The sequence below is a fragment of the Marmota flaviventris genome, chromosome 15, assembly GCF_047511675.1.
Source record: "Marmota flaviventris isolate mMarFla1 chromosome 15, mMarFla1.hap1, whole genome shotgun sequence".
In the NCBI taxonomy this organism is placed as follows: Eukaryota; Metazoa; Chordata; class Mammalia; order Rodentia; family Sciuridae; genus Marmota; species Marmota flaviventris.
The window spans coordinates 82611908-82634961 of NC_092512.1; the positions used below are offsets into that span (position 1 = coordinate 82611908).

At 36.4% G+C, this 23054-nt stretch overlaps 1 protein-coding gene across 2 annotated transcripts in view; it reads left to right on the plus strand.

Annotated features, from left to right (window-relative positions):
- Nucleotides 1-23054, plus strand: part of Prkdc (protein kinase, DNA-activated, catalytic subunit) — a 175759-nt gene that overhangs the window by 115554 nt on the left and 37151 nt on the right. For both annotated transcript variants that reach the window (XM_071602379.1, XM_027932827.2), the window contains exons 63-68: nucleotides 4993-5198; nucleotides 7224-7362; nucleotides 8649-8825; nucleotides 9434-9658; nucleotides 17509-17617; nucleotides 19032-19143. In XM_071602379.1, the coding sequence (XP_071458480.1) occupies nucleotides 4993-5198; nucleotides 7224-7362; nucleotides 8649-8825; nucleotides 9434-9658; nucleotides 17509-17617; nucleotides 19032-19143 (968 nt within the window). The remainder of the gene's footprint in view (nucleotides 1-4992; nucleotides 5199-7223; nucleotides 7363-8648; nucleotides 8826-9433; nucleotides 9659-17508; nucleotides 17618-19031; nucleotides 19144-23054) is intronic.

The window sequence follows — 23054 nt, forward strand, 5'->3', positions numbered from 1 at the left end:
CTGCTACTTTGCTAGAAGTTTTCTGGTGGAATTTTTTGGGTCTTCTAGGTATAGAATCATATTGTCGGCAAATAGTTCTAATTTGAGTTCTTCTTTTCCCATCTGTATCCCTTTAATTTCTTTTGTCTAATTGCTCTGGCTAGATTTTCAAGAACTATGTTAAATAGAAGTGGTGACAGAGGGCATCCCTGTCTTGTTCCAATTTTTAGAGGGAATGCTTTCAGTTTTTCTCCATTTAGAATGATGTTGGCCTGGGACTTAGCGTGGAGAGCTTTTACAATGTTGAGATATGTTCCTGTTATCCCTAGTTTTTCTAGTGTTTTGAACATGAAGCGGTGCTGTATTTTGTTGAATGCTTTTTCTGTGTCTATTGAGATGATCATATGGTTCTTATCTTTAAGTCTATTGATGTGTTGAATTACATTTATTGATTTCTGTATGTTGAGCCAAACTTGCATTCCTGGGATGAATCCCACTTGATTGTGGTGAACTATCTTTTTGATATGTTTTTGTATTCGATTTGCCAGAATTTTATTGAGAATTTTTGCATCTATGCTCATTAGAGATATTGGTCTGAAGTTTTCTTTCTTTGATTTATTTGTCTTTGCCTGGTTTTGGAATCAGGGTGATATTGATCTCATAGAATGAGTTTGGAAGTGCTCCCTCTTTTTCTATTTCCTGAAATAAATTGAAGAGTATTGGTATTAGTTCTTCTTTAAAGGTCTTGTAGAACTCAGCTGTGTACCCATCCAGTCTTGGGCTTTTCTTGGTTGGTAGACTTTTTTTTTTCTTTTTCTTTTTTTTAAGAAGTAGTTGGACACAATTTTGTTTATTTATTTTTATGTGGTGCTGAGGATCGAACCCAGGGCCTTGCATATGCTAAACGATTGCTCTACCACTGAAACACAATCCCAGCCCCGGTTGATAGACTTTTGATGGCATCTTCTATTTCATCACTTGAAATTGATCTGTTTAAATTGTGTATATCATTCTGATTCAATTTGGGCAAATCATAGGACTCCAGAAATTTGTCGGTGCCTTCGATATTTTTATTTTATTGGAGTACAAGTTTTCAAAATAGTTTCTAATTATCTTCTCTATTTTTTTGTAGTGTCTGTTGTGATATTTCCTTTTTTATCACATATGTTAGTAATTTGAGTTCTCTCTCTGCTTCTCTTCATTACCATGGCTAAGGGTCTGTCAATTTTATTTATTTTTTCAAAGAACCAATTTTTTGTTTTGTCCATTTTTTCAATTTTTTTTTTGTTTGTTTCAGTTTCATTGATTTCAGTTCTGGTTTTAATTATTTCCTGTTTTCTACTGCATTTGGTGTTGATTTGTTCTTCTTTTTCTAGAGCTTTGGGATGTAATATTGGGTCATTTATTTGTTGACTTTTTCTTCTTTTAAGGAATGAACTCCATGCAATGAACTTTCCTCTTAGAACTGCTTTCATAGTGTCCCAGAGATTTCAATACATTGTATCAGTGTTCTCATTCACCTCTAAGAGTTTATTAATCTCCTCCCTGATGTCTTTTGCAACCCATTGTTCATTCAGTAGCATATTATTTAGCCTTAAGGTGTTGGAGTGGATTTTATTTTTTATTTTATCATTGATTTCTAATTTTATTCCATTATGATCTGATAGAATGCAAGGTAGTATCTCTACTTTTTTTATATTTGCTAAAAGTTGCTTTGTGGCATAATATATAGTCTGTTTTAGAGATCCATGTGCTGCTGAGAAAAAAGTGTATTCTCTCATTGAAGGATGAAATATTCTATATGTATCAGTTAAGTCTAAATTATTGATTGTATTATTGAGTTCTATAGTTTCTTTGTTCAGCTTTTGTTTGAATGATCTATCCAATGGTGAAAGAGGTGTGTTAAAGTCACCCAGAATTATTGTGTTGTGGTCTATTTGACTCTTGATCTTGAGAAGAGTTCTTTTGATGAACATAGACGTGCCATGGTTTGTTGCTTATAAATTTATTGTTATTTCTTGTTGATAAATGGTTCCCTTCAGCAGTATGAAATATCCTCTTTATCCCTTTTGATTAACTTTGGCTTGAAGTCTGTTTGATATGAAGATGGAAACCCCTGTTTGTTTCTACAGTCCATGTGAGTGGTATGATTTTTCCCAACGTTTCACCTTCAGTCTGTGGATGTCTTTTCCTATGAGATCAGTCTCTTGAAGGCAGCATATTGTTGGGTCTTTTTTTTTAATCCATCTGCCAGTCTATGTGTTTTGATTGGTGAGTTTAGGCCATTAACATTTGGGGTTATTATTGAGATATGATTTGTATTCCCAGTCATTTTTGTTATTTAACTTGATTTGGTTTATCCTTTGATTAGTTTTTCCTTTAGAGCAATACCTCCCTTTGCTGATTTTCAGTGTTGTTTTTCATTTTCTTCTCATGGAATATTTGTCCAGATGTTCTGTAGTACAGGCTTTCGAGTTGTAAATTCTTTTAACTTTTGTTTATCATGGAAGGTTTTTATTTCATCATCAAATCTAAAGCTTAATTTTGCTGGATATAAGATTCTTGGTTGGAAAGTTTTTTTGAAGATTCATGTGGTGCTGAAGATCGAACCCAGTGCCTTACGCATGCCAGGCAAGTGCTCTATCTCTGAGCCACAGCCCCAGCCTTCCCTTTACATTATATTCTGAAGTGATTTTTTAAGTCATAATTTCTAGTTTTGACCTGAGATTTACTAAAAATCTGGCTTTTCAATAGCTGTTGAGGAGAGTTATTAGCCATAAATGAGTAAATAGTTTGTAGAGCTTGCTGGTTGCCATCAGACATGGTACAAGCTTCATGCTTACACATCAGAGCCTACAGTTTGCAGTGTTTACTATCATGACCTCCTTTTCAGGTTCTTATATCTGAGAATGTAGTTTATTTTCTCTTCCCAGGTCATCATGATACATTTTGCTCCGTATTTACAAAGGCTTTTGTTCTAGCAAATGACTAAACTAAAAGTTTCCATTTCTACAATTTATCTTTTGCTTAGCAACTTATTATTTATTAACCAAAATGACACTGTAGGGCTGAACAAAATAGTTAATCTTCTTGAAAATAAACTTAAAGTAACTCATTTAAATTATGCATGCATTTGCATATACAGGAATGATAACCCAATAATAGTGATATATTCATTAAGCACATTTGCCCAGACTTATGTCATAAACATAAGGATGAATGGCTCATAAGGTTTATGCAATCAGCAATAGCATTGTTCTTACTATACTTTTGGAAACTAGAAGATAAGTAATTATGGAGTGAGGAGAATTAAGATTTTTTTTATATTTAAGCTTCCCTTTTATATCTAAGCTTTGCTTTCCAAATTAGAGTGGTGTTGTCTCAAAATCTGATACATCAGCAAAGACAAAACTTTTGCTGTTATTCATTAAGATAGAATTTTATTTGAATTTTTTTTCTTGTACCACTAGCTCAAAAGGGTAAGAAACATTTTTGTTTATTTAATTACTTAGGAGGATTTACATTTTTCCAGGATTCAGCTTGGTGACCATACAGTGGCTGGTATGTGTGGTATGGCTGTTAGGGGAGTGGGTTGGGCCAGTGCAAGTGTACAAGGGCCATCTTTTCAAGGTATGTGCACACGTGCCATGTGCATAGAGACCCAGGTGCCTACATATAAGCTGTTCTTTTTTAATTTTATTCTTTTTAGATATACATGACAGGTGGTATTTTGACATTTTACATACATGGAGTACATTAGGATCCCACTCTTGGTTGTACATGATGTGGAGTTTCACTGGTGGTATATTCATACATGATTATAAGGAAAGTTATGTCCAATTCATTCTACTGTCTTTTCTATTTTCCTCCTTTCATTCCCCTTTGTCTAATCCATTGAACTTCTATTCTTCCCTCCCCCATCCTGTTGTGTGTTAGCATCCACACATCAGAAAGAACATTTGGTTTTTTTGGGATTGGCTTATGTCACTTAGTATGATAGTCTCCAGATTCATTTACTTACCTGCAAGAGTCATAAAGTCATCATTTTTTATAGATGAGTAATATTCCAGTGTGTGTGTGTGTGTGTGTGTGTGTATCACATTTTCTTGATCCATTCATCTGTTGAAGAGCACCTAGGTTGGTTCCATATTTAAAGCTATTGTGAATTGAGCTCCTATGAACATTGATGTGGCTGTGTCACTATAGTATGTTGATTTTAAGTCCTTTGGGTATATACCAAGGAGTGGGTTAAGTGGGTCAAACTGTGGTTCCATTCCAAGTTTTCCGAGGAATCTTCGTACTGCTATCCAGGATGGTTGCACCAATTTGTAGCTCTACCAGCAATGTATGAATGTATCTTTTCCCCAACATCCTTGCCAACATTTATTGTTACTTGTAATATACAGGCTGTTCTAATGAAAATGCTGACACGTGGTAACATGTTATTCTGTATATAGATTTTAAGTTTATATTTCTTTGTTTTGATGGTTATAGGACTCTCAAATTGAGAGTTAAAAGTAAAGCTCATTATGATAATTCCTGAAATCCTCTGTATCCCCAGAATGAAAAAAAGAGGTTGCATAGAATAATACACAAATGAATCACCCACTTTTTGTGATTGGATATGAAATCTTTGTCTTTCAGCTGTTCTTCTTAACAAGTCAGGCTAAGTATTCCTGGCAATTGCAATTGTTGGATATGTGTTTGGGGGTTGAAAATTGTATATATATGGATATGTATAACACACACATATTTTTTTAGTCTTCATATTTTGCCAGTGTTTTTCTAGCTTTAAATGAAGCACTAGATGTAAAAACAAAAGGTCATTTCCTCTTTTTAGTGAATGGAACAATGAAGGAAAATCTGTTAATAGAATTACACAGAGAAGCTTTTGGTGATATCACTACTTACGTCAAAACTTTCTTTTATGTTTAGTAAAGTGAATTAATCACTTGTGAAGATATGGTCCAAGTACCACAGGCTAAACAGCTACATGTGTTTATGGTTTCACAGGAAATCAGTTGCCAGCATGCAGACTTCCTGAGCCTTGACCCAGCCACTGTCCGTGCTAGCTGCCTAGCCAGTCTACAGCAGCCTGGGGGTATCCGCCTTCTTGAGGAGGCACTGCTTCACCTAGCCCCTGCAGAGCCGCTCAGCAAGCGAAGTCGGGGCAAGACCTGCCTCCCTCCTGACATCCTCCGATGGATGGAACTTGCTAAGTAAGCTCGTTAGGGGCAAATTGCAGTACAGTGAATCCAAACAAAATAATAGAAACAAACTTGTCTTCATTTTGGCAGAAAATGAATAAAGTTAATAGTAACACTTCTGTGAAAGTTTATAGAAAATTGTTCATGCTGAGTACCATTCTGTGAGTCAAGAACAGATGCCATGAGAAGGAATGTGTTGCTCAAAGAAAGAGAATATTAATTGAACTGGTTAATTTCTTTCAGTAGACAGTTTAGACTCCGTGTTATCCAAGTTTAGCTTCTTTTAGAGTGTGGCTATAAATAATAGTTCCTAGTATTTTATGTTTTTTTCCAGCTTTGCTGAACATAATAAAGTTGCTTTTATGTTTTTCATTAGGAGTCACAGTTTAATCCCAAATACTTTGTTATCTGAAAAAAATTCTATTTTGTAGGTTGTCATTGTGCATTTTACGTAATTCTTCTCTTACTGTGGTTTTATTGTGTGAAAGCCAGTGTCTAATTCTGAGAAGGATGTTAGTTCAAGGTTGAAATTAAACCTGAATTTATTTTTTTTAAAGTGATTTTTGGGTCTTTATGGGAAAAGATAGTAAAAGTAAAGACACAGAATCCTTGTATTTTTTGTTATATAGTCACTTCTTAATTGAGCACCATCACTGTGTAAGGCACTGTGCCAGGAACTTAAGAGACTGTGCAATGGATTAGACATTGATCACAGACTCAAAAAATTAAGGATCCCAGAGGATGTGTATGTAAACACTTTTCTATGTAACTCACCAGAACATGAAGTCGGAGGACATGGTGAGTACAGAAAGGGGAAGAACCCAATGCAGGGCAATTCAGAGCTTCGGGCTAATGTGATTTTACCCAGTAGCTGTTTTATCCATTGCTTCAGATGTCTGAGTGAACAGTAAGTGACATTTTTAATGTTTAGTATCTTCAGGGAGCAAGAAGCTCATAATGTCTATTTGCTGGGTAAATGGAGCATAGAATTTTTATGGACTTAAACTTTACACATTTGGTTCTAACTTGATTAAATACTTCCTCATACTTTTATGTGTAGTATTTTTACATTTTTTGCAGACAGAATATAATGAACATAATTTAATCCTCTCTTGCTGTCATGGTTCTCATTTTGACCATGTTCTAGCAAACATAAAGCAGACACCTATAAACCAGGGTAGGGTATACGTATGGATCTCTTTTCTATATTGTGAACATGTCTGTTGCTCTCCTCTTCTCCTCAGTTCCTGACTGTAAGCTCTGTTCTCCCACCCATCTGTCCACTCCTGTCTGATTTGTTACTTTTGACCCTCTAGGATCAAGGCAATAAGAGAGTCATGTCTATTTAATTTTTAAATTTAAATTTGGAATCATTGGTTCATAAATTCTGCAGGGCTGTTTTGATGGAAATGCAAACTATTTAATACCAGAAGGGAATCAAAAGGCAGGAGAACCAATGAGGAAGTTGTCCTTGGCCAGCTGATCAAGCTAGGGATGACATTTTGGTTGAGACTTGAAGAAATTTCTGGAAGGAAGGAAACAAACATAATAAACACCAACTTGAGAATTTCATAAAGAGAAGAGGCTTGTTTGACAAAATAGAGTCACACTTTCGTTAAGTAAATATTATGACTATAATGAAGTACCTGTTTTTGGAATTGAGATGGTTCATAAAACATAGATTAAAATATCCCATCGGTAGCGGGAAAATTATTGTTTATTTGTTTCTGAGATTTTTAGGACTAGACAAGAACTCCAAATATGTTACTCATCAAAATTTATTTAATGAAACAGTTCATACCTTATGGACTTGTGATATTTTCGGACTTCCTTTTAAATGCTTATTAGAATTACTTTGCCTACTGTATAATTAAAGTAGAAAAACCTAAGGGCGCCTTTAAAACTTAAAAATTTCTATTAAAGTTTTATGTTTTCTTTAATGTATGGCATCTTGCTTTACTATCACTTCATAGTATGAAGAACTTTTAAAATATTGAGGTGTTCACTGATTTGAATGTGTTTTGGTTTTTTTTATAGATTATATCGATCAATTGGAGAATATGATGTCCTCCGGGCTATTTTTAGCAGTGAGATAGGAACAAAGCAAGTCACTCAGAATGCATTATTAGCAGAAGCCAGAAATGATTATTCTGAAGCTGCTAAACAGTATAATGAGGTAAAATCAATCTGTAGCCTTTATATCAGTTGCATTAACTCTTTCGTTCTCTGCCGCAGCCCGGCTGGCTGGGCAAAATAACGGGGGGGTGGGGGGGTGTGACGAATAACTTGTGTACATTGATACAGCAGGAGTGGAAGCTGTTTATTGTAGGACAGGAGCTGTATTTATACATTCCACACAGCTTATCTTAATTAGCATAAACTAGATACATCAGTCAACCAATAAGAAATCTCCACACTTAATGGCTTGCTGGTGTTACTTCACAAACCACTCCCTCTGGCATTTTGCCAGGCGCCATCCAGACTTGTTTACAGACTCTAACATTTCTCTGGCAAAATGCCAGGAGCCATCCTGACTTGTTTACAGACTCTAACAGTTCTCTGTGTGAAAAATCTATTAGCTTTACCTTTATTCCTTAGGTTTTAGAATACTAACCAAGTGTGGTTTCGTAATAACCACATATGAAATAAAAATTATTGTATCTCTTTTTGATGGTACTGGGGATTGAACCCAGGGTAACTTTAGAATTGAACTATCTCCCTAAACTGTACAGTGTTGTTTCTATATCTGATATGATTTTACAATTCCTACTTGGGAATTGTTTTTCTTCAGAAAGTAAAAAAAATGTTGCAAAGGAGTGAAGAAGAATTTGGGACAATGATTTACGTTTTGAGTTCCCAGTGGTTATTCAAATACAGATACTAAGTTCAGGATCTGTGGCCTGAGGCTGTTTTTGTTTTTGTTTGTAGACTGGGTATTGTACGCAGTGGTGCTTTATCACTGAACTGCATCCCTAGCCCCTTTTATTTTTTATTTTGAGACAGAGTCTTGCTAAGTTTCCCAGGCTGATCCTCCCTCCTCAGCCTCCTGAGTACCTGATTACAGGCATGTACCAGGTTTTAAAGTCCTCCGTAATTTCTGCAAATGTCCTTTATTTTGAATCTAAGGACTTAAATGGTAAATAACCCATAGTCCTGATTTAATTCAAATTGTGGATCATTAAAAGTCTTCAGTTCTTACTAATTGGTTTCACTCTTAGCTTTCTGAGAGAAATGAATCCCTCCTGATTAGGGCTTTTATATTCATTTATTACTATAAGATAGCTTTTTAAAATTTATTTTTCCATTCACTGTTACTCTGAATATTCTCTCTTTTTCTCACTTTGCCATAAATCTGAAAATGGTTGTATTCAGTATGAATGTTAATAGTACCTCCTTTTTAACATGTTTCTTTTTGTGTTTTTTCCTGCTTTGCAAAATAATCTGTTACCATTTTCCTCCTAGGCTCTTAATAGACAAGAGTGGGAGGATGGTGAGCCCACAGAAGCTGAGAAAGACTTCTGGGAACTGGCCTCCCTTGACTGTTACAGCCATCTCTCTGAGTGGAAATCACTTGAGTACTGTTCTACTGCCTGTGTAGACAGTGATCTAAACAAAATGTGGAGTGAACCACTTTATCAGGTTGGGTATAATTATTTTTGGATTGGTGAAATAAATATTTTAGATGACCAGGTGTTTTATAGTTAATAAAATTGTTTAGAAATTTTCTTGAACCGGGTAGTAGTTGTGGAGCATTTGGATATTTATATGACTTGACTCCCCTGACAAACTCCATACCGTTGTTAAATCTCACATCACTTTAGCTAAACCTTTTCCAATAAATGGGATATATTTTAAGATAAATATTAGCGTCTTTGGTATCCTCACATGGGAGAATATTTCCTCTTTGTCTCTGTGTTCTGCATCACTGGCCACACAGAGGAGGCGGCCTGTGGCCCCTCTTGCACCACCACCGGTTTTATGGTACTGTATGTTACTTGATGTGTGTGAACCATAAGATTGTCTTCCAATTAAAAGTAGATGCCATTTTCTGTAGAGGATGTTCCTATATATTGCATGGTTATAAAACAAGACATTTTAGGTGAACTTGTTCTTAGTTTTAGATTTGGACATCACACATTATCACTTTGAATCTTGACCCATAAAATCACTGCTAAAAATTTTACAGAAATGACAGACATATTCAAAATGGCTTTCTGAAGTTACAAATAGATTCTTATGCTCCTCAGGAGATGTTTCTACCATACATGATCCGCAGCAAGCTGAAGCTCCTGCTTCAAGGTGAGGGCAACCAGTCCCTGCTGACCTTCATGGATGAGGCCATGCACCAGGAGCTGCAGCAGGCTTTCATCAAGCTGCAGTACAGTCAGGAGCTGAGTCTCCTTTACATCTTGCAAGATGATTTTGATAGGGCCAAGTATTATGTTGAAAACGGCATTCAGAGTTTTATGCAGGTAATACAAATATATCTATCTGAACTATACCATTTGTATAATAGTTTCAAAAGTTAATAAACTCATAAAAAATAACCAAGATTTTTTTATAATATTGTATACTGCCCATTTCCTTCATCTTTCTAGTCTTTGGTTTCTTCTTATAGTGTTCTCCATTTGTCCTTTGACTTATATCTTTTTAAATCTTTTTTCCCCCATTTATTTATTTTTTTTCTGTAATGTATTTTTGCCTTTTATTTCATTAATTTATGCTTGTATCTTTTTTTTTATTGGTTGTTCAAAACATTACAAAGCTCTTGACATATCATATTTCATACATTAGATTCAAGTTGGTTATGAACTCCCAATTTTACCCCAAATACAGATTGCAGAATCACGTCGGTTACACATCCACATTTTTACATAATGCCCTATTAGTAACTGTTGTATTCTGCTACCTTTCCTATCCTCTACTATCCCCCCTCCCCTCCCCTCCCATCTTCTCTCTCTACCCCATCTACTGTAATTCATTTCTCTCCTTGTTTATTTTCCCATTCCCCTCACAACCTCTTATATGAAATTTTGTATAACAATGAGGGTCTCCCTCCATTACCATGCAATTTCCCTTTTCTCTCCCTTTCCCTCCCACCTCATGTCTCTGTTTAATGTTAATCTTTTCTTCCTGCTCTTCCTCCCTGCTCTGTTCTTAGTTGCTCTCATTATATCAAAGAAGACATTTGGTATTTGTTTTTTAGGGATTGGCTTGCTTCACTAAGCATAATCTGCTCTAGTGCCATCCATTTTCCTACAAATTCCATGATTTTGTCATTTTTTAGTGCTGCGTAATACTCCATGGTGTATAAATGCCACATTTTTTTTTTTAATCCATTCATCTATTGAAGGGCATCTGGGTTGGTTCCACAGTCTAGCAATTGTGAATTGTGCTGCTATGAACATCGATGTAGCAGTATCCCTGTAGTACGCTCTTTTAAGGTCTTCAGGGAATAGTCCGAGAAGGGCAATAGCTGGGTCAAATGGTGGTTCCATTCCCAGCTTTCCCAGGAATCTCCATACTGCTTTCCAAATTGGCGGCACCAGTTTGCAGTCCCACCAGCAATGTACAAGAGTACCCTTTTCCCCACATCCTCTCCAGCACTTGTTGTTGTTTGACTTCATAATGGCTGCCAATCTTACTGGAGTGAGATGGTATCTTAGGGTGGTTTTGATTTGCATTTCTCTGACTGCTAGAGATGGTGAGCATTTTTTCATGTACTTGTTGATTGATTGTATGTCCTCCTCTGAGAAGTGTCTTTTCAGGTCTTTGGCCCATTTGTTGATTGGGTTATTTGTTTTCTTATTGTTTAATTTTTTGAGTTCTTTGTATACTCTGGTTATTAGGGCTCAATCTGAAGTGTGAGGAGTAAAAATTTGTTCCCATGATGTAGGCTCCCTATGTAGGCTCTCTTATTGTTTCTCTTGCTGAGAAAAAACTTTTCAGTTTAAGTAAGTCCCATTTGTTGATTCTTGTTATTAACTTTTGTGCTATGGGTGTCTTATTAAGGAATTTGGAGCCCGACCCCACAATATGTAGATCGGAGCCAACTTTTTCTTCTATCAGGCGCAAAGTCTCTGATTTGATATCTAGCTCCTTGATCCACTTTGAGTTAACTTTTGTGCATTGCGAGAGGAGGGGATTCAGTTTCATTTTGTTGCATATGGATTTCCAGTTTTCCCAACACCATTTGTTGAAGATGCTATCCTTCCTCCATTGCATGCTTTTAGCTCCTTTATCAAATATAAGAAAGTTGTAGCTTTGTGGATTAGTCTCTGTGTCCTCTATTCTGTACCATTGGTCCACCCGCTTGTTTTGGTACCAGTACCATGCTGTTTTTGTTACTATTGCTCTGTAATATAGTTTTAAATCTGGTATCGCTATACCGCCTGATTCACACTTCCTGCTTAGAATTGCTTTTGCTATTCTGTGTCTTTTATTTTTCCATATGAATTTCATGATTGCTTTATCTATTTCTACAAGAAATGCCGTTGGGATTTTGATTGGCATTGCATTAAACCTATAGAGAACTTTTGGTAATGTCGCCATTTTGATGATGTTAGTTCTGCCTATCCATGAGCAGGGTATATTTTTCCATCTTCTAAGATCTTCTACTTCTCTTTTTAGGGTTTTGTACTTTTCATTGTATAAATCTTTCACCTCTTTTGTTAGGTTGATTCCCAAGTATTTTATTTTTTTTCAGGATAATGTGAATGGAGTGTTTTTCCTCATTTCCATTTCAGAAGTTTTGTCGCTGATATACAGGAATGCCTTTGATTTATGCGTGTTGATTTATATCCTGCCACTTTGCTGAATTCATTTATTAGTCCTAGTAGTTTTTTTGTAGACCCTTTTGGGTCTTCTAAGTATAGAATTATGTCATCTGCAAATAGTGATAATTTAAGTTCTTCCTTTCCTATTTTTATACTTTTAATTTCTTTCGTCTGTCTAATTGCTCTGGCCAGTGTTTCGAGAAGTATATTGAATAGAAGTGGTGATAGAGGGCATCCCTGTATTGTTCCAGATTTTAGGGGGAATGCCTTCAATTTTTCTCCATTGAGAATGATGCTAGCCTGAGGCTTAGCATAGATACCTTTTACAATGTCGAGGTAAGTTCCTGTTATCCCTAGTTTTTCTAATGTTTTGAACATAAAGGGATGCTGTACTTTGTCGAATGCTTTTTCTGCGTCTCTTGAGATGATCATATGGTTCTTATCTTTAAGTCTATTGATGTGGTGAATAACATTTATTGATTTCTGTATATTGAACCATCCTTGCATCCCAGGGATGAATCCTACTTGATCATGGTGCACAATTTTTTTAATGTGCCTTTGTATCCGATTCGCCAGAATTTTATTGAGGATTTTTGCATCTAGGTTCATCAGAGATATTGGTTTGTAGTTTTCTTTCTTTGAGGTGTCTTTGTCTGGTTTCGGAATCAGGGTGATGTTGGCCTCATAGAATGAATTTGGCAGAGCTCCCTCTTTTTCTATTTCCTGAAATAACTTGAAAAGTATTGGTATTAATTCTTCCTTAAAGGTTTTGTAAAACTCCGCTGTATACCCATCCGGTCCTGGGCTTTTCTTGGTTGGAAGTCTTTTGATTGCTTCTTCTATTTCATCTATTGATATTGGTCTGTTCAAGTTGTGAGTATCCTCCTGACTAGGTCTGGGCAAATCATATGACTTAAGGCATTTATCGATGTCTTCACTATCTTCTATTTTTTTGGAATATAGGTTTTCAAAATAATTTCTAATTGTCTTCTGTATTTCTGTAGCGTCTGTTGTGATATTGCCTTTTTCATCCCGTATGTTAGTAATTTGAGTTCTCTCTCTTCTTCTCTTCGTTAGCATGGCTAAGGGTCTGTCGATCTTATTTATTTTTTCAAAGAACCAACTTTTAGTTTTGTTAATTTTTTCAATAGTTTCTTTTGTTTCAATTTCGTTGATTTCCGCTCTGGTTTTAATTATTTCTTGCCTTCTGCTTCATTTGCTGTTGTTTTGCTCTTCCTTTTCTAGGGCTTTGAGATGAAGTGTTAGCTCATTTATTTGTTGGTTTTTCCTTTTTTTGAGGAATGACCTCCAGGCGATGAATTTCCCTCTTAAAACTGCTTTCATTGTGTCCCATAGATTCTGATATGTTGTGTCTGTATTTTCATTTATCTCTAAGAATTTTTTGATTTCCTCCTTTATGTCTTCTGTAACCCAATGATCATTCAGTAACACATTGTTCAATTTCCATGTGATGTAGGATTTTTCCTTCCTTCTTTTATTATTGATTTCCAGTTTCATTCCATTATGATCAGATAAAATGCATGGTATTATCTCCACCCCTGCATATTTACTGAAGGTTGCCCTATGGCATAATATATGGTCTATTTTTGAGAAGGATCCATGTCCTGCTGAGAAAAGAGTATATCCACTTGATGATGGTTGATATATTCTATATATGTCAGTTAAGTCTAGGTTGTTGATTGTGATATTGAGTTTTATAGTTTCTTTATTCAACTTTTGTTTGGAGGATCTGTCCAATGGTGAGAGAGGTGTGTTGAAGTCACCCATAATTATTGTGTTGTGGTCTATTTGATTCTTGAACTTGAGGAGAATTTGTTTTATGAACGTCGCAGCACCATTATTTGGTGCATAAATATTGATAATTGTTATGTCTTGTTGGTGAATGGTTCCTTTTAACAGTATATAGTGTCCTTCCTTATCCCTTATGATTAACTTAGTCTTGAAGTCGATTTTATTCAATATGAGGATGGCTACCCCTGCTTGCTTACGAGGACCGTGTGCTTGGTATATTTTTTCCCAACCTTTCACCTTCCGCCTGTGTATGTCTTTTCCAATCAGATGTGTCTCCTGGAGGCAGCATATTGTTGGATTTGTTTTTTTAATCCATGTTACCAGCCTATATCGCTTTATTGGAGAGTTTAAGCCATTAACGTTTATAGAGTTACTATTGATATATGGTTTGTACTTCCAGCCATGTTTGATTATTTATCTTCTTTTTTTTTATATATATAATTTAGTTTGTTACTCCACGGTTAGCTTTCCCCCCCGCCCTCTGTCCTTATAGAGGCACTTCCCACTGATGGTTTTGGTTATTGTTTTTCATTTCTTCCTCATGTAGTGTTTTGCTCAAGATGCTTTGCAGTGCTGGTTTTCTGGCTGCAAATTCTTTTAGCTTTTGTTTATCATGAAAGATTTTTATTTCGTTGTTGTACCTGAAGCTTAATTTTGCTGGATACAGAATTCTTGGTTGGCATCCATTGTCTTTCAGTGTTTGAAATACGTTGTTCCAGGATCTTCTCGCTTTCAGCGTCTGTGATGAAAAATCCGTTGTTAACCTTATTGGTTTACCCCTGAATGTAATCTGCCTTTCTCTTGTAGCTTTTAATATTTTCTCTTTGTTCTGTATATTGGATATCTTCATAGCAATGTGTCTTGGCGTTGGTCTACTGTGATTTTGTGTGCTCGGTGTCCTGTATGAATCTACAATTTGTATATCCGTTTCATTTTTTATTTCTGGAAAGTTTTCTGTAATTATTTCATTCAGCAGGTTACTCATTCCCTTGGTTTGATTCTCTGTACCTTCCTCTATCCCGATGACTCGTAGGTTTGGTTTTTTTATGTTATCCCATATCTCTTGGATGTTTTTCTCGTGATTTTTTACCAGCCTTTCTGAGTTGGCTAGGCTCTTTTCAAGATGATATATTTTGTCTTCATTATCTGACGTTCTGGCTTCTACTTGCTCCACTCTGTTCGTGATACTCTCAATTGAGTTTTTAATTTGGCTTATCGTTTCCTTCATTTCTAGAATTATTGTTTGATTTTTTTTTTTTATAATCTCTATCTCCTGATAAAGATGCTTAACTTCTTCTTTTATCTGTTTATGTAATTCATTTTCAAAGTGTTCTTTCACTGTTTGGATTTGCTGTCTCGTATCCTCTTTAAGGTTCCATTCCATCTGTCTAAGGTATTCCTTGAGTTCTTTATATGACCATTTTTCTGCTGACTCTAGGTCCTCCTGAATATTTAGGCTGTCCTTCATTGTTTGTACTCCTTTTCTTCCTTGCTTTTTTATGCTGCTCATGTTACTTCTTGTTCTGTTTGACTGCTGAGTTACTGTTTACTCTTATAAATTTATTTGATGTTTGGGAGGAAAGATATTAGAAGGGAAGAGAAGAAGTCACTAAAGAGAATGAGAGTAGGCAGGTAGAATTCAAGGAAGGGGGAATAAGATAATTGAAAAGACAAAAGAAACAAAAACAAAAAAAATTAGAAAATAAAGAAAGAAATAAAGAAAAGAAAAAAAAATTTTTTTACAAAAATAATAATGATAATAGAAAAATGAAAATTAAAATTTAAAATAATAATAAAATAAAAAAATTTAAAAAAATTGAAAACATTTTAAAAGAAGTTAAAGAACAACAACAACAAACAAAAAAAAAATTGAAAATGAAAGAAAAAGAAAAAAAATGATAATAATAATAATAAATGCAGTCCTAGAGTTCGATTAACTTCTCTTCCAGTAGGTGGAGCTGTGCCCACTGGGTCAAGCTTCTCCTCTCAATAGGTGGGAACCAATCACTGTGCAGCAGCTCTTCCTCCCAGACTGGGCAGGTCTCCAATCCTGAGTGCCTAGGGCCTTCTCTTGTGTTTCCTCAAGCCAGGCCGCGCTCACCTGTGACGCTCACCACAATACTGGTTACACGCCAGGTCTGCTGCTCCTGGGAGCCCTGTTTTCATGAACGCCTGGGCTCACTCTCCCTGTTTGCCTCCCTCAGACCCTAAGTTTGTAGAGCTTGGGGCTGAGAACCCCCAGCGAACTTGCTTGCCCTCCGGTAGCCACGCCCCCGGTAGCTGGTGCAAGAGACCTCAGTTGTCAGCACTGGTTGGAGCGGTAGCTGGGAGTTCCGCGCTGCGAGTCCCGCGCCACTCCTGATTCCCTCCGTCTAGCTATTGTGCTCACAGGAGAGCTGGGTGGGGCCCTTACGCGAGAGCTGGGAGGGGCCCTTACGGTTTCCCCGCTGTGTGGAGAGAGATGGCTAGGGGATTACCCACCTGTCGCGCTGGTTTCAATGCAGTTATCTCCTCCGCCCGTGACGTCAGTTCTCTGCCAAGGTGGTATCCCATGCAAATGGTGACCATTCGTTCCCTTTGCCAGGTGACCAATGCAATGGGTGGGTCCTGACTGTCTCTCCCAATCCCCGTTTCAATCCTGTGGCCACTGCCTATGAAGGCTCAGTTGGCTTTTACCTCTGTAAGTTCATAAGGGCCAACCAGTTATTTCAGCGGGATCGTTAGTGCTGAGTCACGAGAAGCAGGGGAACCAGAGCTTGAATGCAGCTGATCCGGGCTCAGTGTGTGTGTTCTGAGGGGCCCAGACTGTACGCCCCAGATCCACGTCAGCTCAGCATTGCCTAGTGATCCTGAGCAAACAGCATTTAGACAATTTACGGCTCCCTATGCCCACGCAGTTGAAGAGTTCAGAGACTTGATCTCTCCGCCCGCCGCCATGTTAGATCTCCTCCATCCCCCATTTATTTTCATTTTTTTTATTTTATATGTGGCACCGAGGATTGAACCCAGGGCCTCGCACGAGCTAGGCGAGAGCTTTACCACCGAGCCACAATCCCAGCCTCCTTTTCCCCCATTTTTAAGAAAGTTCCACTTATTGTTTTTTCCTTGGTTTTTATCTTTCTCACAATGTTAAAGAACTTTCAAGGTAGACTTTTCTTGGTGGAGTAACTATGGGAGTTTGGTTACTTTGTTCATTTTCTACTGCTACTTCTTCCTTCTTGTGTTTCTGAGATCTTTTCACAACTCACAGTTGTGAACTGTTTCATTTGTGAGACAGTTGTCTACTTATAACAGGGTCTTTCAACAACATTTAGCACATGTGAGGTCCTAGGTTCAATTTCCCAGCACTAGGGGATAAAAAGATTAAAAAAAAATTAAACAAAAAAATTTATTTGACTCGGGGTATAGCTTCATGGTAGAGCATGTGTTCAGTGTCCTTAACACGAAAAAGATAAAGAAAAAACAACTGGTAAAAATATAGACAGCCTGGTTATATTGATTTTATTGGTTTTGTTTAATCAAACTGTAATTAAAAACCTAAATTGCAATAGAAAAAAAAATTTAAACCATTTGTTAATTGTGTCTGACCTCATTGTTAAGCACTCTGGGACACACTGGGTAACTAGTGTATTTATAGGACAGTTTCTATATTTCACATTTCAGAGGACTGTATTACAAGTTGTAAGTGGTAAACTGGTGTATGACAATGGTAAATGCCTTTTTTTTTTTCCTAGAATTATTCTAGTATTGATGTCCTCTTACACAGAAGTAGACTCACCAAGTTACAGTCTGTACAAGCTTTAACAGAAATTCAGGAGTTCATCAGTTTTATAACTAAACAAGGTAATTTTTTTAGCCTTTTTTTCCTTTTTCTAATTATGGAAGAGTTTGTTGTGGTAGTTTTGTTTTTCTTAGTAGAAGTACATGTTTCTTACTGCATTGGTTGGAACAGCCTTGAGTTTGTTCTACATGTACACATTTTGAGGTGATATAAGTATTTTTAAACAGTCAAGCTTTATTCTATACACTGGGGATGGAAAGCCAAGGATGATTCCAAGGATAAGTAGGTGTGGACCCAAGTGGTAGGGCCTAGCCTGGTAGGAAGCTCTTGGAGGAGAGGTTCAAGTGGAGTGTGGATAGAGGAGTTTCCTGAATGGTCAAAGGAAGATCAGCCCAAGGGCGAGAGGGAATGGATGAGAAATTGACCAGTCATGAAGGCCTATGTCCTGCTAATAGTGGATTTTATCCCAGTGCCTGTGAGAGTACGTGTTTTCAAAGGTGAAATATTTTAGTTATAAATGTTTATTTTTGTTTTTTAAATTATTAAAAATAATTATGAAAAGTGTTTGAGGGTACTAACAAAAAATTGGTTTTTATATCTATCTACCTTATTATTCCATTTAAATTTGGAGAAATATTTTTCAGGTACATATATTTATTGTTTTCTACTGTCTAAGAACTAAATTAATCTCTTTATCTGTATTACCTTAAGGTTGTTTTTATAACCTGTTTAGGATGTATGGATATTTTTTCCTTGTTTTATAGAGCCCTAGAGAATTTAAACGGCTTATATACAGTAATAAATGAAAGTGGAGAACCCAGGACCATGTAAATTAAGCTCATATCCCTAACCATTGCTTTCCAGTCACAGAAAGAGAAAACTAAAGTTCTAAACAAAAAATTAACAATGTGAAATTTCAATTTTGTGAGGATTAGAATGAATTTCTTTTCTGAGAGTGTCAAGGCTAGGTTGTTTTAAATATGAGAAGTGTTCCCTACAAATTTTCCAGGGCTAGGACAGTATTCCCTAATTAAGAACAGTGATGAGTCTCCAGACTACATTGTAAATAATCCTGTTAATGATATAAACAAAATCTGTAAATATCTTTGTGCCAATTTAGATCAATTATGCATTCAAGAAAATTTACTACAAGCCTATGAAAACCTTTTCAGATTTTAGTGCTTTTTAGATTTTGGAATTGCAGATAAAGGATAGTGGCCTTGTAGTAAATATAAAGATATTTTGTATATGTTTATTTCTGTCTTTTTTATGTATCTTGAAAGTAATTGAGTTTTAGTGTCAAAATGTATTAGATTTAGTAGAATGATTTGTGTTCCTTTTATGAAATAAAGATAAGTCCCTTTTTAAAATTTGAACATGAGATTTGAATTTTCTGTTTAGCAACGATGACTCCACTCTGTCAATTGGTCTTGTCATTGAACTGTGGGTATAATCATTTTCTAATATTATTTTTAGATAATTTATCATCTCAGGTCCCCCTTCAGAGACTTCTAAAAACCTGGACAAACAGATATCCAGATGTTAAAATGGACCCCATGAACATCTGGGATGACATCATCACAAATCGGTAAAATATTCTTTGGAGTCAAATGTGGGTTTGTTTGTTTGTTTGTTTGTTTAATATTTATCTTTTAGTTGTAGTTGGACACAAATACCTTTATTTTATTTATTTATTTTTATGTGGTGCAGAGGATCAAACCCAGGGCCTCGGAGGCGTACGCGCAAGGCAAGTGCTCTACTGCTGAGCCCCAACCCCAGCCGAAATGTGGGTTCTTTTCCAGAATTTCCAGAATGGTTCTTCTTCTAAATTGTATTTAGAAAAATATGGGGCTTGAGCCTAGAGTAGCTCTTTTTCATCATGCCTTCACAAATTGTTCTGACTAAGTTTACCAGGCCTGTAGTGTGTCCTTTGTCCCCACTTGCCTCTGTTAGGGGATTGCTTCCCACTCTCTGTGTAGGCATTGGGGTGCTGCTGGTTGATGATGAATATGCCCTGGCAGGGAGAGAAGATGGGGGCGGTGGGGGCGGCCCTGCATCTGCTGTTCTCTCATGACTGACTTTTAGATAGCGGGGTAATAGCAAAGAAGACTGCTGGGCACTGATGTTTTATTGTTCTGTTATTAAACCATGTTTTTTTTGACACTCCTACCTCCTACTTTCCCACTCACTGATATAGTTGTATTCACTTTCCAAGGTCTGAAGTTACATGTCCTCATTTACCCTTATCAACCCTGTGGGACCTGGAAGGTAGATACTTGCTGTGTACTCAGGGAGAAGGGAATAGAGGCAGAGAGGTTATAGATTATTTGTGCCATGTCCATAGGAAATAGGACTCAAGGACTCTGACCCCAGCTGTTGTGTCCTTCCATTATTTCCTCTACTATTACTACTACTCTTTTTGTGTGACAAGTTTTTATTGGTGCAAAGTTGCAAGAAAAGCAGAACTCTCTGTACCTTTTTCGCAGATTGAACAATTTAAAAAAGAGAAAACTTTGACATTTTTTTAATGTTAACTTTTTATTTTTTCTTCTATTCATACATATTTATTTATTTTCTGAACCATTTGCATGTAAGTTACACGCATCAAGTCCTCTTATCTCTTTCTATCAGTGTGTATTTCTTAAGAGTATTCTCTTAAGTACAGTAATGAACTTCATCGCTTTCATTTTTAATCTACAGCTCGATTTCAGTTTTGTCCCATTAACGTCCTCTGAAGCATTTTCTACCCTTCTAAGGACAGAATCCAGTCATGGACTGCATTTAGTCGTATCCTTTTACTCTCCTTTAATCTGAAACAATTCCTCATCCTTGCTTTTGTCTTTCATGACACTGACACTTTGGAGGAATGTTTGCTTTATGCTTTCTCATGATGAGATTTGAGTGATCTATCCCTGGCCAGAATACACTTCACTTCTTCTTAGGCTGTCACATCACATGTGGGGGCACACAGTATCCATTTGCCTTTTTCTGGTAACAGTCATTTTGACTAATCTTTACAGAAAACATTTATTTTGTCTGTCTAATGCCATTTATTTTTCTTTGCAACCAGTCAGAAACTAATGTGGGAGATGCTTGGAGATGCATTATGTCCTGTCTCCTCTGAGACTTAACCCCTCTGTGTTTCATGTCTGCAGATGACCCTTGGCTCATTCAGTTGATGGTTGTGAAATGATTTCTGAGTTCATCACTTATTCCCTGACTGTCAGTTTATATCTTATTGTAAGACAAAGTTTTCCTTCTCCCCATTTTTTAATTCATTTTTTAAAATAAATACTTTTGATATTTTTCAAAATTTATCAATATATACTCATGGTTCTAGTTTTATTTTATGGGATACAACCCATTATTGTCCTTATATTTCATGTTCAAATTATCCCAGATTTGGCCCACAGAAGCCCCAGCAAGCTGATACTCCTAGCTTATCTTACAAAGCTTTTCTCCTATTTTCTTCTAGAAATGTTATGGTTTCTGTGTTTGCGTTTAGGACTAAGATCCATTGGAAGTTAATTTTTGTAGATGGTGTAAGGTAGGGATGTTAGTTAATTCTTTTCATTTTGATAACTAGGTTTTTTTCCCCTTTTGTTCAAAAGTCTTTTCCCCCCCATAATTGAATTGCCTTGGCACCTTTTTTTGAAAATCAGTTGATCATATATGCATGGGTCTGAAATTGGATGTTCTTTTCTATTCCTTGTTTGATTGATTGATATCTTTCCATAATATCAAACTGTCATGTCAATATAAACAGGTTGATATTTTTTGCCTAGTTTTATCAGCTACTGAAATACAGATGTCAGAACCTATTATGATTGTGGAATTCTCTTTCTCCCTTTAATTCTGTTTTTACTTATTGTACTTTAAATTCTGTTACTAGGCACATATACTTTCATCTTCCTGATAAAATACCTCTTTTAGCATTACAAAATAATATATTGATGTGTGTGCTTTATATATATATGCATATATGTGTGTGTATATATATGTATATATATAATGAAAATGCCACCAGATTTTTTTTGGGGGGGCGGGTACCAGGGATTGAACCAGGGGCACTTAATCACTGAGCCACATTTCTCCTGAGTTGCTTAAGGCCTTGCCAAAATAACATATTTTTGCTTAAAACAGTCATGCATATTTTAAAGAATGTATGAGGCACGCTGGGCATGGTGGTAATTATATCTGTAATCCCACTGACTTGGGGGGTTGAAGCCAGGAATAGTATCTAAATTTGAGGCCAGTTTTAGCAACTTAGGAAGACCCTATCTCAAAATAAATTAAAAAGAGGAAAAAGTGTTTTTATACTTGTTTTGGTCAACTTTATCACTGCTGTGGCTAAAAGACCCAACCAGAACAATTGTAGAGGAGGAAAAGTTTATTTGAGGCCTCACAGTTTCAGAGGTCTTAGTCAATAGAAGGCCAGCTCCATTCCTCAGTGCTCAAGATGAGGCGGAACATGATGGCAAAAGAGTGTGGCTGAAGGAAGCAGCTCACATGATGATCAGAAAGAGAGGTCTCCATGGACCAGATAGAAATATATACCCCCAAGCCATGCCCCAGTTCCCACCTCCTCCAGCAATACCTTACTACTTCAGATACCACTCAGTTAATTTCTATCAGGGGGGTTAATTCACAACCCAATCATTCCTCCCCTGAATCTTCTTGCATTATTTCACTTGAGCTTTTGGGGGACACCTCACATCCAAACCATAACTATACTTACCATTTCTGATGCTCATCCTTTGTTCATAAGGATCCAGATTTTCCTCTAGTATCATTTTCCTTCAGCTTGAAATTTGATCTTTGATAAATTATCTTAGCTTTCCTTTGTGTAAATGTATTTTTGTTTATTTCACTGTCATTCCCGGAGAACATTTTCTCTGGATGTCAATTTGAGTGGGTTCACTCTCTCCTCAGCAGTCACGTTTGGTGTCCATGTTTCTGAAGACATAGTCAAGGTTATTAAAACAATCCTTCCTCTGATGTAATGTGACCTGCTTTTCTGGCTGCTTTCGAGACTTTTTTTTTTTTTTTTTCAAAAAAAAATTTTTTTTTCAAAATCCCAACGGAATTTCTTGTAGAAATAGAGAAAGCAATCATGAAATTCATATGGAAAAACAAAAGACCCAGAATAGCAAAAGCAATTCTAAGCAGGAAGTGTGAATCTGGAGGTATAGCGATACCAGAGTTCAAACTATACGACAGAGCAATAGTAACAAAAACAGCATGGTACTGGTACCAAAACAGGCAGGTGGACCAATGGTACAGAATAGAGGATACAGAAACCAATCCACAAAATTACAACTTTCTTATATTTGATAAAGGAGCTAAAAGCATGCAATGGAGGAAGGATAGCATCTTCAACAAATGGTGCTGGGAAAACTGGAAATCCATATGCAACAAAATGAAACTGAATCCCTTTCTCTCGCCATGCACAAAAGTTAACTCAAAATGGGTCAAGGATCTAGATATCAAATCAGAGAC